Raw genomic sequence first — 16,568 nt, forward strand, 5'->3', positions numbered from 1 at the left:
TTTTTTTTTCTTTCCCTTGGGTACATGCCTAGCAAGCAGTACACAACCAGGAGTTTTCAAGATTTGCTTTTCATTCATCTGCTTCTCTACAGACTACTGTTGGTGAATAAACGGCCTACCCTGACTATGGCTATGTGGCTATACTAACAAGACAGCAATGCAAGGCACTATTAAAGTAATGCTCAGGTCATATATGCATTTACCAGGACAGCCATGTAGGGAACTGCCAGCAGTTCCATGTACCCAAGGGAAAGGAATAACCATGGGGTCTGCCAACCATCAGCTAGGACTGCACTAACAAGATGAAGGTATGAGAAACTGTCAGACCTCATAGATAATAGGATGGAAAATAGTGGCTTTATGGGTCACTGACGGAAGGGGAGTCACCAGGGCAACTATATCATAAACACCAGAGAGGGATATCACCAAAACTAGGGCCAGCAGCAGGGCCAGTAGTGGAAGCTGTGAATAGGAGTAGGTGGCTTCCTTGGGAGGACCCGAGGGTGGTGAAGGGCTGCAACCTGGGAAAGGGGGCAACGAAGTGAATGATGAATTGGGGCTGACTGGGAGAAGTTCCTGTCATTTGGGTCAGGACAGAGAGCCTACTGCTCCCACTGTGCTTGTGACTGACTTCTGGGACCCGGCATCTTTTTCCCTACCCTTGCTAAGGGAGTGTTTGGAGCACCCTTCCTAACATTTGCGTCGGGGATGCTGTCACATTGCCTTCTCTTGTAACACCTGGCACAGTTGGCAGGATCCTGCTCTAAGTAAACATAACTGGAAAAAAAGACATCTGGTATAGAAGGGGCTTTTGCCTGAGGCTCAGGGAAGCACAGATGAGGCAAGATGGCTGTTAGAAAGGTGGAGGGGACTGAGGAGGTCCCAAACCAGGCTTCCTTGGCTGCAGCAGAGGTTAGGCTTTAGCAGAATCTGGTTACTAAGTACCTCAAAAACAAGAGGCAGCTTAAGGCTGCCTGCCTTGTTGCAGGGGCTGCTAGGTGGTCATGAAATAACTGTTTTGGAGAGCTGTGTTTTGAGAAACAATTCTGAAACTGTCAGTCTGTTTTAGCTGTGCTGCAGGCTAAACTGCAAGTAAAAACAATGAAACAGACATGATGGAGTCTTACGTAGGGAGCCTGCACATGGGGTGAAAGTGGCACTTTGAGGGGGCAGTGGTACAGTTGCATCCCACCAGCCCTTGTCTGGAGTCCCAAGAGATTGTCAGTGTAACAAGGGCCATGCTGCAATCCAGGTACCTCCGTTTTCTCCAGCCAAACCTCTCCTTGGCATGTCTGGTGGACATGGAAATCATTCACTCCATGGTTAAGAGTGACTCCTGCTCAAAGCCCCGTATCAGTGGAGCAGGACTCCCAAGTAAGGAAGCTAGCAGCAGCCATCCTCTTGGGCCAGCAAGCTACTATGACTCCCCTCTCTGCTCTGACAGTCCAGAAGGGGAATGGTTTTATGTCCCAGTTGGTTACGGTACAGAAAGCAGTCTCTGAGTCTGAAATGGAGGAACAGAATAAAATTTGGCAAAATCTCCTGAGGAAATTCAGTTTAGTGGAGCTCCCAAGGGAGGCCACCAGAACGCAGCGTGCAGTGAAGTACCATGCAGGAACTGAGGGCTGCACCCAGGAGGCAGGGAAAAGCCTTGTCAGGGGTGTTGCTGCAGACTTGTCAGGCAATCACTGGACTCTCAGCTGACCCTGGTCACCATCACCACACCTGTTCTGCATGGGCATGCACACATACAGAACGGGTGTTGTGTTCATGTGCAAGCAGCCTGTGCATACAATCAGAAAGTGCTTGTGCTTCATCAGGGAAGGGAGGCAGGGCTAGAGCACATAATGAAACATAATCAGCATCAACAATAGGGTCAAAATATTTTAGCATGCAAGGCCACTTCATCTAGTTAACTCTGACAGAGTTGAGCAGATAGGAGAAAACAATAAAAGTTTAATAAATACTAACGCTAATACAATGTCTGTAGCTACACTTTTTGTTAGAAGACAACAAATGACCCCCAAAATCACAGCTTTATTAATTTAAAAGTAAACCAAGGAAAAAATCCGATCATTAAAAAACATACACCTCTCTGCAAATTTTTACAAGTAGTGTAATTACTGGCCTGAAAGCCTGATTACCAATTACAAAAGCCAAAACTGATAGTTATACTGTGCCAGAATATGCACACACTCCTAATCCAAAACATTTCAAAAACATGCTGAGTATCAAAGTAAGCATCTAATTTAATGAAATTACATAATTTGACACAAACAGGTATAGTCAAGCTGAAAACGTTATAAATTAGTTTTCTTTACATAAGAAAACGAGACATTGTAAGTTAGTAGCTGCATTCACCTGGACATGGAAGATATCAGGAAAATTTACTAAACATTGTTACTACAGAGGAATAAAAACATATCTTGACACTTACAAATCCTCACTTCCAAAAAGCAGAAGTTTTATTGCCTGTATATATAAATAGGGTATCATACATTAAACCCCAGTTTACATTTATAGATCGAGAACATTTTGAAGAGCTCTTCAACAGCAACATGAGGTGTGCAAAAGTACTGGAAAGAGAAATAAATACTCTAACAAGAAAAAAAAAAAAGTAACTGCTCTCCCATGCCTACAAATATCAAGTACCTCTTTGATTTTAACTTATAAAAGATCTTTGTCATTTAGGCAAGAAATTTAGATCAGAATAAACATAGCAGATGTACTACAACATTAATGCTAAATCAGAAAACATAACCAAATTCCTGAATGTAATCATGTACATCTACAGAAAACGTTTCCACATTCTAACTTGTTGCAACTACACTATAGCACTTAGAACCAGTGGTATATTACAATATATTCTCTTTCAAAACACCAATTTTCACAGTCCTGGCAATAGGGTACCAGTTTATTGCTAGCATTCTATTTAGTATTTCATAGCACTCATATACTGTTTCTGCTAGTAAATAAACACACACCAAGTAAACTGATGTTATTATCACATACCTTAAAACAGGTTTCTTTTCCCCTAATTTGTGTGAATTTTGTTGCCTACAAAATGAAGGACAACAATACCGATTAGCTTCTAGCACAGTATTCGCAAAGTATCATTGACTCTCTCTTAAGTTAATAAATAATCTTAATTCCAGCTGGTAACATATGGAGAACTACTTGTGGTCAATGACCTAAAATTGTGCAGCCTTTTCGGAGCAGATTGGTGTCTGCTAGTGACCAGAAGCAGGATTTATATAGGTTGATTTCACACTTCCCAGAGTATTTCAGAAGTACAGGGATGTGCCAATTATCCAAAAGTTTTCAAATATTTCTGTAGTCAAGACTCAGCATGTAGTTTAAAACTTGAATATTTACAAGTCTCCAGTCCTTGATATTTCAGATCTTTACAGTACTATGTTAAAAATTAATCAAATGAAGTCCCCTATAGTTTACCTGCACTCTGTACTGAAACAGACACAACTTCTCAGAGCTCTTCTCTATGATATAGACATCACTAGGAGACAAAGCCCCCAAATTCTTTAGCATTAAAATTCACATCAGCTATGTATGTAGGTAAATTACATAACATCTTGAATTGCAAAGATGTTGTTTTACTATTAACAGAACTTGGAAACAGAAAACGTGCATTTTTCTTCAAAATAAAATTCTTTAGAATACAACAGTGGCACTTCGAATGAACTTACAAGGAAACGATCATTTGTGTACAAGAAAGTATGATCAAACAATGAACAGAGGAATCCACAGCATCATTTTGCATTCTGAAGAACACCTTTCAGGTGTTATTTTGAAGGCCCACTTTCACAGAAGATAAACACTGCTTTGTTTGGAAAACAAATAAAAGGGCTGATGAGCATTATCCTGAAAACTTTTAATAAAATCCAAAGAGTCCAGAATTCCAGGAGTGCTTTTGAACTGAAGTGCTTCAGTCCTCTGAACAAGGACCACATACTATACACCCAGAGGCTCATCTGAGGAATACCAGTTTCTACCAAGCACAGTCATGCACACGTCATTTTACTGATCTGATAGCAATTTATTTTTTCACAGTCAGTAAGTCACAAATGACCTTTGTCTAAAATATATGCTTGGACTATAACAGACATCCGTTAAAGAGCCCCACATTTTTAAACAATATTTACGCCTGGACAGTCTCTGCTGGAATGAGATTCCCTGTTGTATCCAGCTGCATACACTTACAAGAGCAGGCAGAAACCGGGCATTCAGTATGGTCCCTAGACAGCAACAGCAGAAAAAAAGATAAACCAGGTAAAACAGAACTAACAAGCATTTTGTAATCTATACATTTCAGTATGTGCAGCAACATAGTATCTTAGAAAAAGTCAGCATCATAGTTAAGTTTGCATATGTTCTAAACCAACAAAACATTATAATGATAGTTACAGCAAAGGAGGCATGTCCTACTCAGTGCAGCATACACATGTGAAGTAAGGAAGATTTTAACATTAACTTACCTGAACCAGCTAAGCATATGCCCAGCATGTCCACCATGCCTACAGTTGTGACACCAAGTAAACCAGTTGTTGAACTGGGCTAACTTCTTGTCTTTGCTAAGATCCACTTTTTCATCTGATTTGGATCCTCCTGTGCAGAGGCAAACCCAACCCCACAAATACCTTGTAAATCATTATGCTTCATTTATATTTCAGTCCCAGTAACAGTATTAGAATAAATTTGAAATTAGGAACATTATGTGAAGTGGCCTGATTTTAAAAGAGAAGTCAGTAAAATTATGAAGAACTGGTGGAATGCCAAAACAAGAATTACATTGCTCAGCTGTTGTCTCACATCTTACGGACGTGCTAAACTTGCCTGTTAAACAAATTTTACAGACAGAATCTCTTTCAACAAAGTTATGAAAGTGATTTATGTTCCAGTGAATCATGGGCCTGTCTTAATGCACGTGAAATGTTTTGCTTTAGAAAAAGCAACAAAATCTAAGTTATGAATTGGAACAATTACAATATAGAAGTCATAACAGCTCAGTGAAAGAACGAGATACGTGAATAGATGACAGCTGCACAGCTGCTCATGGCTTTATAACAAGACTCATCTAAAAATATGGACAAAATCAGTTTCATTTAGAACTTGTGTAATGCTGAGCTCAAGACATTTAGAAACAAAAGATTCTAGTCATATTTCTTAGCTGTGACAGCATGACCCATGCATTCTTTCATATTTAGTGACAGAAAGTATACCACATTGAATTTATTTTCTCATCCTCTTCCAGCTAAAAATCAATTAATTTACATTCCAAGATTTCTGTAGCATCCCTACAATTAATCTCAAGAAAACACACTTCCCATTTCTTACAGTTTTAAAGCTCACAATACTGACCACCACAGTACTTGAATCTTTTAAACTGTCTAATCATGGAACTTCACTGACAACCTCACTGGGAAAACTGTCAGAACCAAGTAACTGTGCATACTGTCTCACGCCAAAGAACTGAGACATAGGTTTCATCAAGAAATCAGACAGGATGTAAACAAGTTTTCAATTATGGCCCGTCTTCCTCAAAATGACGAGTATCAATATTTACAGTATGGGTACAAATAGAAATTAAAAGGTGCAACAGAAGGTCTTCCAACAGGAACTGCTAATTAGGCCTCTAACTAGTGCCCGAGCTGAATAACTAAAACCCACTGCATCATACCTGGACAACTGGAAACTGGTGTTCCCATATTTATCAAGCAAAGTGCACAGCGAGGAAGTGGCTTACGGCAGCCAGGACAGCTTGTAACTTTTGACTTAGTTGGTGAACCACTAACTCCATATTGGCTAAAACCTCGCCCCTGATGAGGAATAGCTGAACAGCTGTAAGAGATTGATTTTCCACAGAAATTGCAACTCACAAACACCTAAAGAGAACAAAAGCCCATTAATTTTTTCGCTTGGTTCCACTTTTGCTACTCCTATCAGTGAATTCGTTCAAGATAGCAAACACGTATTTACCAGGCATTCTGGGGAGTGCCCTGGAAAGCCAAGGCTACTTTTGAAGGCGTTTCTAACATCTTGGCTTATATATGTGGCACACAGTCCTGAGAAGGAGGCCTTAATGATGCTCACTTACCTCAAAAAGCACATAAAAACATGCACAATTAGTAAAACTTGGAAAGGTGTTACGTAAGATAATAAAAAGCTGTTATCTGCAGTAATGAAAGAAATTAAATTTAACTCTACTTACTGTATAATTAAATGTGGTCTCTCCCTCCTTAGGGAGGTGACCCACTCTACAGTCCCCAACATGAGGATTTTCGTAATAATCTTTGTATATCTTATGCCACAAGTTGTGACCTGGTACCAAGGAGCACGTATTTTAAACTCTTGAGGGGTTATTTACATTGATCACATACAGAAGAAGCAGTAAACTCAACTCCCTCCCATTTGGACCAGTACAGATGCAGCTCTCCTTAAACAGCTGTGATGGATACATGAATTCAAAACCAGCCTTCCTTAGGCCTTCCTTGAGCCCTAAGGCTTGTGATGCACACACTTAGCAGACAAGAGAGAGGGGAAGGTGCTATGGTAAGACCATGTTGGCTAAAAATGCCACCAGATGTTACTTAGCATTTGGACAGGGCGTTAAGGTTTTGGTTTAGCTTTTGTTCAGAACTGATAATGAAAGTTGCTGTTCTTCACTTTAAGTTTAAGGTTCACGGGCTTCAAAATATCTTTGAGGTTTGCTTCAATTAAAAGAGCCAATTTGAACAAGTTCTTTGTTAGATCCCCTAGTTTCAGCACCATCCTCACCCTGACGCTGAATTCACCTGGATGATACATCTCTGATTTTGGTTTTCAACACGGGAGTGGAAAAAAAGTTTTCCTAGAAAAAAAGTGTTGAAAAGTTAGTTTCTGAAAGACAAGCTGTTATTTGAAAGGAAAAGATCAAATAATTTTTAAAACAATCACATGAATAAAATGGTAGGGAACCAATTTCCTAGATTAGATATGAAGAAATGTAGATTTCTTTACCATATTTCTGTACCCTCTATCAAAACAGTTATCAAGTCCTTTCTAAAAAAATATTTTGAAAAAAAAACCCACAGCTACTTTTTTAGGGCATTTAGGGCAGCCTTAGTTGAAATCTTTCTTTTGCACATGAATCATGATGAAAGCCAAGGTGCAGCCAGCAACTTTTTTTCTACAGAAGTACCATGCCACCTTCCCTTCTGGACTGGTCATACTTCATACAAGAATTCCATTTACCTGGGCTAAAGGTTTTGAACTGGGATCCAGCTTACTCCTATGGATATCAAATTCTGCACGTTTGTGCCAAAATCTCCAAGCATCTAGGAGATTCCTGTAGTTCTCAATCCAGTACTGAACCCTCTCATCCTTAAGTACATCTGATGGAGAACCCTAAAGCAGGCAGGAAAAAATGTCACACACTTTACAAAGCGTACGACAACATATGGGAAATAATACGTGTAATTTATCTAGAAAAAGATTAGTTTTCTATTAAACTGTAATGTGACTTTGATAAAAATTTTCTTCATTCTGGCTCTGATTTGAAAATACTGGTGCTGCCGTCCTTCTAAAAACTCGTTTCTGTCAGATGAAGGATTATAAAATTCTGTCACATACCACAGTCTACCACTGTTACAATTACATACACAGTTAAACACACTGTTGGCAATAGCTGCAACTGTATGAGGGCCAAGACCAAGTCCATCATAAAAAAAACCACCAAACCCAATGCCTACAAACAAAACCCCTCACCTCAGTCTTCTATCAAAATCCTGGAAGCAAAAAAAAAAAAAAACAACCCAAAACTGAACCTGTCAGGAAACACACCACCAGTAAGCAGGGGTATGGTTATTCCCAGTTCAGCCAGTAAAAAGGACTATGTTTTCTTTTTGCCTCTTTCCCCTACTATCTCCTCAAGCTATCTCAACAAGAGAGAGTGAAGAGACATGTTTATAGTTAACACTGTGTGTGTTTCAGATTATTCCACAAAACAGGCATTATATATAACATCCACATTTATTACAGAAAATACTTTTTAGTTCACATGATTCAGTACTATACTGCTAGAGAAACCACGTTTAGTTCTCCTCTATAAAGGTGGTTTTTTTGAGTGAAACACTAACCTGTAACATGCAATAGCTTGCTGTCTGGACATCTCCAGTTCTGTCAACGTAACTTTCCATCAAGTCAACTCCATCTTTTGTCAGCCCTGTTAACAGTATTCCCTCCAAATTCCCAGCATCTTTCATTTCATTAGTCAGCTTTTCAATAAACCTGTTCAACTATAACAAAACAAAAAAAACCCAAACCCCTTAGCTTTTGCCATCTGTTCATTCCTTCCGAACTCATTTACATCAGCATATGACAACAGTTCTCACAATTTGAACAGGTTTCTTTAAGAGTGCCTGCTGCTAACAGAGTATGCTACTTGCTAGTTGGTACACAGGAAAAGTTATATGTTTATATCTACTACATTGCAAGAATTCAAGCATTTATCAACGAACTTTAAGCCTGATAAGAAGTGCAAAGAGGGAGGTTATGTATTCTTTAAATACTTCAGTGAATCTAAAGGGAAACATTCCTGCTGTAAAACCAAGCCTTAATTTGAGAGAATGCAAGTATCTGGAAATACATAATAAGTACAAATAACTCTAGTAAAACAGACATACAGGTAATGCAGTAGCATTTAACAAACTAGCAAGTCATGAATACTAATTAAAAAAAACAACACCAAAACCTGAACAAGGAAAAAACCAAGAAAAATCAAGCTGAAGGTACAAACTGAAGACCAGATGGTACCATACCTTATACCCTACTCTGATGCGAAAACCCAAATCACTCATGACTCATTGCTTCCACTGCTCACCTGTCCATTCCAGAGTTGCTTCTTCCTCTAAATAAAGCCCAGCTTAACAGTTTGCTTAAACGTGCAATCACAAACTTACCTGAGCATCATTGAGGAACTTGCAAGCAAATGCCACTCTGTCTCGTACAGCTACATTATTTTCATACTTTGGAGAGAAAAATGGGAACACTAGCATCACATGCAAGTTTCCATTTTTTCAATACATTGTTTATAAAAGTCAGAACATTTGCACTATTGTATAACTAACACTATGAGATTGATTATGTACAAAGAAAACATCACATCTGAAGAAAGCTAACACTAAATATCAGGTTAATCATTTATACTCAGATACAGGTATCAGAGCAAGACTGCAGCTACTGGAACAATTACTCAAGCGGCAGGAAAGCCTGGTACAGCACATCCTGCGTGGTTTATGAACTCTAGAAAAAGAAACTTTGCAAGGCATGTAGAGCTTGGCTTAGTTCTTCTAGCATATTAAGTCAGGAGTCTCACAGGTGGAAGAAAAAACAAACCAACCTTCATTTGCCATATTTAAAAAATAAATAGCCTAACTACTCAATTAGTTCCTAAAATCACAACTAAAAGTTAATAAACAAAACAAACAAAAAACCTCAAACAACCATAAAAACTTAAGTCCAAATACCCAGAACACAGATTTCTCACAAGTATATTGGCACTCAAGGTACAGCAATGCAATATTTACTTTTTGCTTCTTGGATTTTACTAGCTGTGATACTGAAGGAAAAAAAATCCTTGACTAGATTAATTCTCATACTTAGCTGTGCCCATGTTTTTCCTTCTTGATATTCTCAGAATAGAAATCGTGATTGACACTGCCAAAACAAGGAGATGTGCTTGGCAAAATCTTTTTCACGCAAATTTCAACAGATCTCAGTGAAGTAAAAATTAAAATACCCCCCCCTTATGATCTTGTCCGTTTCCAATTTATCAATAAAAAACAACTATAAAGTTACTACCTAACATCCAGACAACACAAACATTCTCTCTTCAAGTGAGGAAAAAAAGACTCAGGTTTCTCTCCTCTGGAATTCTTACCCTATTTTTTTTACTATCCTAAAAGCACCATATGATGACAACTTTGTTTTCAACAGGTTTAGGCCAATTACCTTGCTACAAGAATCCTCCCTTGGGCTAAGTAACTCCTATGGAATCAAGTATTTCTGTTGTTCTCTAACCAAGGATCAAGTATGTTACTCCTCCAAAAGGCTCAAAGTATCTAATAATTAAAGACTGAGTTTGCTCTTCACATAGCAATTTCAGAAGATATGAAACTATTCTGTTTACTGTTTCAGCATACAGAAATTATTTTAACAAGTAAGCAAGGAAACATAAAATACAATTAAATCCAAATATAGCTTGATGTAAGTTCTGCAAACTCCCCTGCGCTTACTCTTTTTTGTGCATTTCCATTATTAACCTCTCTCCCCATTTTTCCTCCTACTTGAATTATTTTGATAATGTATTTCTAGTGGCTCAATAATTCCATGCTCAAAAAAATTTCCTCTAAAAGAATGTGTGGACTGTATTAGATATTTTAGCTGCTTATGCACGTTTTGTTCAACTAACGTAATATTCACTAGTATGAGATGTCTACTTAGCAGAAAAAAATGTTATCTGCCCGCATCAGGAGGAAGTAATACATTCTATGTGAGTAATTCATGGAGCATATAACACTTCCCCACCTATGTCTGTATGTATGTGTATATGTATATATATATATATATATATATATATATATATATATATATATATACACACACATGCACCTATTATTTAAAGCAATTTTAATGTAACAGAAATTTACTCACCAAAACACCATCATATGAACCAGACTCGCTTGTCAGGAAAGCAAACATAGCACACAAGTAGGGATTGTTCAATTGCAGTCTTAGAGTACTGCACATTTCTCTCCAAAGTGAGTTCTTCTCGTCAGTGTAGCCTGATAGAGCCATTGCCACTACATTAAGGTTCAGATCACCTGATTTATTAAAAGCAATCAGTGAAACAATATTCAACTTAAGTACTTGAAAAAAATCCAATTAAAACTGTAATTGAAAATATCAGTTTGAAAGAGAACATTTTGTCAGAATACAAGACAAAATGCAGCAGAATTAACACTAGCTAAAATAAATGTGCATACACTAGCATTTATTAGTTTCTGCTTTAAATGCCTCTGTTCAGGTAAGTTACAGCTCTAAAAGTCACGTGCCCACATGCATGACAGCCTGCATAATACTTTAAGCAATATCACACTGGTTCTGGTATTTTGAAATAGCTTTGAACTGCTAATTGTGTCCCTATCACTACCATAAATAATTGTCATGACCACGATTTATATCCACAAGAAGTGAAAAGATAGGATTGTATATATAGCTATCACTTAACAGACCTAGCTGGAGGATGACAAATGCATATAGCAGCTTCAAGATAACAAGTTTCCTAAAACCATTAAATCTATTTCATCTCACTATTCATTCTGTCAGAAAGTTCAATTTTATTTTTTAATTTGAAGATAGGGTGTCTCCGCTCTGAGCCTTCCCTATGGAAAACACACACACACTTTCGTCCACCAAAAAGGGACAATAGTAAAAATAAAAAGAACCTTAACAACTCCCTTTGTGTCTTACCTACCCACTTTAGTAGCAAGATAGTCCTTTGAATTTAATAAGAGAACACAGATGCAAATCAGAGTTTAGGAGGAATACTGGCAAGAAAACAGAACAAAAATACCTCCATTTCTTGGCTCCAGTATCTTAACTTCTCCCTCATACTTTGCAACTCTTACCAAATATTACTCCAAAACAAATGTTTTCTGCAGATCCTGAACATTACATTTCCATTATTCCACAGCCATTGCACTGGTGGGAAGCTACATACAGCCCAACAGAAGGAAATACACATGACAGCTAGCCAAAATGCAATTCCATTAAAATAAAAGAATCTCAGCAGTTCAGTACGTAATACTTTCTGGGGTATGCATCAATAGGAACTTCTGAAACATACAATCTGTCTTAACTACACAGTGAGGCATATGATAGCCTGAAGAATAAAATATCAGGATTCATCAGATTCTCTTTTCTGCAGTATCTTCCATAATTCTGTTCAATGAAAATAATCTACTAAGGTAATATGCCAAACTAAAAGGTACTAAATACGATATGCACCTTTTCCCGAGGAAGCCCCTTTATTTAGGATTTGTATTGCTCGCCGTATGTCCAAGTTGAAAAGTGCAACAGCAGCAGCTCGCTCCCAGTCTCCTTCCTGTTCCAATGAATTTAAGAAAGGTTCCACATCTAAGTCTGTTCCCTTCTTTATCCACCCACAGAGCTGCAAAGCCAAGGATCTCTCCTCACTCAGATACTGAATAATATCTGCCTGTCTATCAGCTCCACTCCTGCTGTGCCTGAGGTTCTCTGTTGTTCCTAGAAATGGGAAATAAGTTAAATTATGCTTAAATCACAACTTAAATTGCCATCACAACACAACACTTTGATTTCAATCATAAAGAATAGTACAAAAGCTGAGTATCATATTTTAGTACTTTAACATCACTAAAAACTCCATGGTAAGGAGCAGCATACAAAAGATTATTTTGATCTGCTAAAAATCATCCATCTGAACTTGACACACAGACTCCACTAAGTCTTTTTTCTTTTCTCTACCCCCTAAGATTTTGGAGGTCCTCATTAGAGTTGACAGGAGTTATCAGTATGTTCAGTTTGAAAATACATAACACACAGTCAAATACCCGCTCTACCAGTTTTCTCAGCAAGCATCAACATGCTAGAAGCTTTCCCACCACTGAAGTTATTTTTTGCTCCAAGGAGCATAAATAATAATAAAGACACATAATGAATAGGGAAGGAAAGATTCAAGTAATAGATTATACTAATAAAAACTTCACTGAGCATGAGAGGCATAATGCGATGCACCAGGGGTGATTACCACTTCAGAACAAGACAGCTTATTTAAACACAGTTACACAAAGTACTTAGTACATTAGCAGTGACTACAGTAAAATCAGCTTCCCAGAAGCACACCCCTATGTGAAATTCCAAAAAACATAACAGTTAAGTTGGGAGCAAGAATTTTCAGTGCTATAGTCAAAACCCAAACATTTGAAATAGTTCAGCTGAAGATTTACCTCTGAGGATACTTTGTTTTCATGATTACTGACTTTCCAAGAACACTGAAAATTCTGGAGATTACTGCAATATGATCTGTTAATTTGATATGTGTAAAACACAAATAGAAATACTTTGTTTCTATATTTTTAAACACCTCTTTCAACAATATTTAGAGACAAACCCATGAGAGCATCATTCTGTAAATATACTACAATAGAACTTATCAAAGTTGGAACATTCTTACCCAAAGATGACTTCACGATTGTTTTAATGCCAGCATAAACTAAGGGACCTTTGTTTCCTGTAAGTTTTTGATCCATATCTTCAGTATACTGTTTCATAAGTATTTTCATGTATAGGAAGCTTAATTTTTCCCAAGTGTTTGAAACCTTTTTTTTTGGTTAAAGTCACATCCTATTAACATATGCAAAGTATTTGCAGGATGTTGAATTATATTTAAAGATTTTAATGTATTTAATATAACTAGTTTACATATAAAAGTGCATTACTTCTTTAGGATAGTAAAATAAAGGATATAATGCAGAGTGTACCAAAGTGATTTCAGCTGAGGATCTTCATTTCCAGCCAGGAGGTGATTTCTCCAAACTTGTTCAGTATCAAGACCATACCTTGACAAAGCTCTGAGCCGCATTTTGGTTGCTATGTCTTTTTCCAAGGAACTAGCCTTTCCTTCTTCTGTACACTCATATAAATGTCGTCCACAAGCCCACATTAAGGATGTTACTGGACTCCATGCGAGAGAAATCCTTTCAAAAACTGTGAAGTCAGACATAGTCCTGTTGGGAGTCACTACTACCATTCGATTTTGACTTGTTGGATGCCAGGCAAATGAAGCAATGTAGTTTTCACAAGGTTGGACACTTCTTTCAATTATCGTTGGCTCAGTTTCATCTCCAATAGGAGTGGGAGTATGCTGCATGTCATACAGTCTAATAATATTACTATCCCTTGTTAAAGTAGCTAATAATCCAGTTCTTGTTGGACACCACGCAACTTTTGTTAAGGGTTTTGGTTGCTCCGTCAAGGTCAAAACAGGCTTTTCAAATTTTCTTAAATCCCATATGGCCACCTGACCTTCATAGAAGGAAGCTACACGATCATGGAAATAGGGATCGACAGTCACTCCTTGGACAGCCTTGGTGTTTACAAATATTTTTTGGCTTGTGTTCCTCAGATCAAAGATAGCCAGATTTCGATGCATTCCAGCCAAAAGCAGCTTCTGATCCCGTGGAAGCCAACAGAGAGAGAGACAAGCATCGTTCTGTCCCAATTCATAGAGTGGCTTTGTTACTACCAGTCCTGCTTCCGGATCTCCTGCTGAAAGTCTTACTTTCTCTGTAGCAACTGCAGTTTCTGGGGCATATTTGCTGCTGATATCCCAGATCAATACTGAAAAGTCAGCCCGATGTTTATCTAACCCTGCAGCAAGCCAATTACTATCTAGTGGGTTCCACGCAAGAGTATTGCATTGCCGTGCATGTTTGGGAACAAACTCTTTACCTATCAAATCTTTAGATTTTGAGTTGTGATCTTGACCAAGGCTAGTAAGTACCACTCGACCATTGGCCTGTCCAACAGCAAGGAGACATTCAGGATCGTACTTTGGATACCAAGCCACACATTTCATATATGGTGTATCTGAATTTATTGACAATAGCGTAGCTGTAGTTTCTTCCGACAACCGCAAGGATCCTGCCTTGAGTTCTGAACTTACAGCAGAGTCAATGTGATAAAGGCTCAATTCCGAATCACATACAACAAATCTGTCAACATGGTGCGGGGCCCACAAAATATCAGGTTTGGAGCCACTCATGTTTAGGGTAAGCTTACACACAATTTAAGCTCTTGTAAGAATATTCAGGTGATGTCCATGCATATGGGAACTGTTGAGAAATAATTTGGAGGAATGTTATCAAAAACCAAATATCTTTGTAATCTGAGATCATCTTTAAACTAACAGAAGTGTGGTTCTGAATGACTTTTAGCCTAAGGGTTTAATGCAGGGGTCCTCAAACTTTTTAACCAGGGGGCCGGCGCGCGGATGCAGTGGCAGGCAGTCATCTGCGGCTGCTTGGTTCCCCCCCCAACCCCCGGCGGGAGGGTCTGTAAATACCGGGGGCCAGACTGAGGACCCTGGGGGGCCATATCCAGCCCGTGGGCTGTAGTTTGAGGACCTCTGGTTTAATGCATGTACGTTTCAGGCCAAAACCTTAACCGCCCTCTGCACGACAGCACTTCCCCCCAGCAGACTTTGTGATTCCTGGTGTATACCTACTGAGACAGAACCAGCGCAGCCACCTACAAACTGACAACAGGATCTGCTGGGTTTACAAAACGCCAATATTAAGGAAAGAGAGATTAACTGAGATGTGATGCGGCATGATATGTGGGTGTGCTGCTGGTAAAGAACCACTCCCTAAAACATGTAGGAGAAAATTTCTGCCTAATTGAAGTGCTCTAATTGACAAAAATTAAGAGTCTGTTTTGTCTGAAGTCTGTTCCGTAGCCTAGAAAGGCTTGCCCTTTTCGAAGATTTCTACAGAAATACCTTATTCTACTGCTCCTAAACTCACCTTCTACCCCAGCATTACCTTGTCGTAGTTCACATTTGGCCTAGCAGCATTCATAAATATACATTACTGTTAAACTCCGTTTACACCTGCCATAGCTGCACGCCCAGACCCATTTTACGTGTCTATGTACAACACACCCCCCCCCGCAGATCCTACAAACCTCTTCCGTAATTGCGGAGAGGGCCACGCTGTACTGGGAACTGGGAAGCATGGAAAGGGAGCGTTACGTACTTCTCCCAGGCCCCCTCTGGGTGTCTCCTGGTTACGGCCGGCTCCTGCGCGCCGCGGGGGGCAGGCTCCCCGCCCGCCGCTCGGCCCGCCTCGCTGCTCCTCGCCCAGGAGCCGCTGAACGAGAAGGCCCCACCGAGGCCCCGCGGCGGCGGGAACGGTGCGGAGCGCGGCCGACCGCTTCCCTCCCACCCTTTCCGGGCGCGGCAGATGCTCACCCACCCCGCGGGGCCCTCCGACACCACCGCCACCGGGAGGGGGGGAGGGGCGACGACACGACGCGACGCGACGCCCACCGGCCTTGCCGTCCGAGGAGGAAGAGCGGCAAGCGTACAAGGGCTTCCGGTTGCGGGGGCAGCGGGGAAGGAAAACCTGTGGCGCTTCCGGCGCGGGGGGGGGGGACAGAAAAGCTGCCGAACTTCCGGCGAGCGGGGGCGGGGGGGCAGGGGGGCGGAGCGCCTGTCCTGGCAGGACCCCTCCCTCCCGCCCGCCGCCGGGCCGCGCTCCTTCCCCGCCCCGCCGGAGCTCCCACCCGCCGGAGCCCCGCCCCGCCGGAGCCCCGCCCCGCCGGAGTCCCGCCCCGCGGGGCTGGCCGGCTTAAAACCCTGAGCGCGTTGGGGTGGGAGCTGGCCTAGACCTTAGCTGAACGCGGCCCGCACCGGGCGCCGTGATCCGGGGAAGGATCGCTGGACTCCCGCTCCGTTTCTATCTGTTGACTTA

The 16,568-nt window shown here is 40.3% G+C and overlaps 1 protein-coding gene across 7 annotated transcripts; it reads right to left on the reverse strand.

Moving 5' to 3' along the window:
• Positions 1-1,936: 1,936 nt before the first annotated feature.
• Positions 1,937-16,215, reverse strand: MIOS (meiosis regulator for oocyte development). 7 transcript variants are annotated; one of them, XM_056334314.1, is made up of 11 exons: positions 16,067-16,215; positions 13,564-14,930; positions 13,271-13,369; positions 12,064-12,321; positions 10,708-10,877; positions 8,955-9,020; positions 8,133-8,291; positions 7,249-7,401; positions 5,696-5,900; positions 4,494-4,623; positions 1,937-4,253 (listed from the first exon to the last, which is right to left on the reverse strand). In XM_056334314.1, the coding sequence occupies exons 2-11, from the start codon at positions 14,858-14,860 to the stop codon at positions 4,157-4,159; spliced, it is 2,634 nt and encodes an 877-aa protein (XP_056190289.1). In that variant the 5' UTR covers positions 14,861-14,930; positions 16,067-16,215; the 3' UTR covers positions 1,937-4,156. The 7 variants fall into 7 exon arrangements, 6 of the variants coding, with proteins under 6 accessions (XP_056190289.1, XP_056190291.1, XP_056190290.1 ...); XM_056334316.1 differs by having other exon boundaries at positions 16,071-16,213; XM_056334315.1 differs by having other exon boundaries at positions 15,852-16,200.
• Between the last annotated feature and the right edge of the window lie 353 nt (positions 16,216-16,568).

The sequence above is a fragment of the Falco biarmicus genome, chromosome 4 (genome assembly GCF_023638135.1).
Source record: "Falco biarmicus isolate bFalBia1 chromosome 4, bFalBia1.pri, whole genome shotgun sequence".
In the NCBI taxonomy this organism is placed as follows: domain Eukaryota; kingdom Metazoa; phylum Chordata; class Aves; order Falconiformes; family Falconidae; genus Falco; species Falco biarmicus.

Excerpts from the sequence above, each read along its gene's own strand:
- MIOS (XM_056334314.1), bottom strand. The coding sequence starts at position 14,860 with ATGAGTGGCTCCAAACCTGATATTTTGTGGGCCCCGCACCATGTTGAC. Across the intron at positions 5,901-7,248 it reads GTTCAAAACCTTTAGCCCAG|GTGTTTGTGAGTTGCAATTT; the intron begins GTAAATGGAATT and ends TGTTCTCTTTAG. Across the intron at positions 4,624-5,695 it reads ACCAGTTTCCAGTTGTCCAG|GAGGATCCAAATCAGATGAA; the intron begins GTATGATGCAGT and ends GCCTCTGCACAG.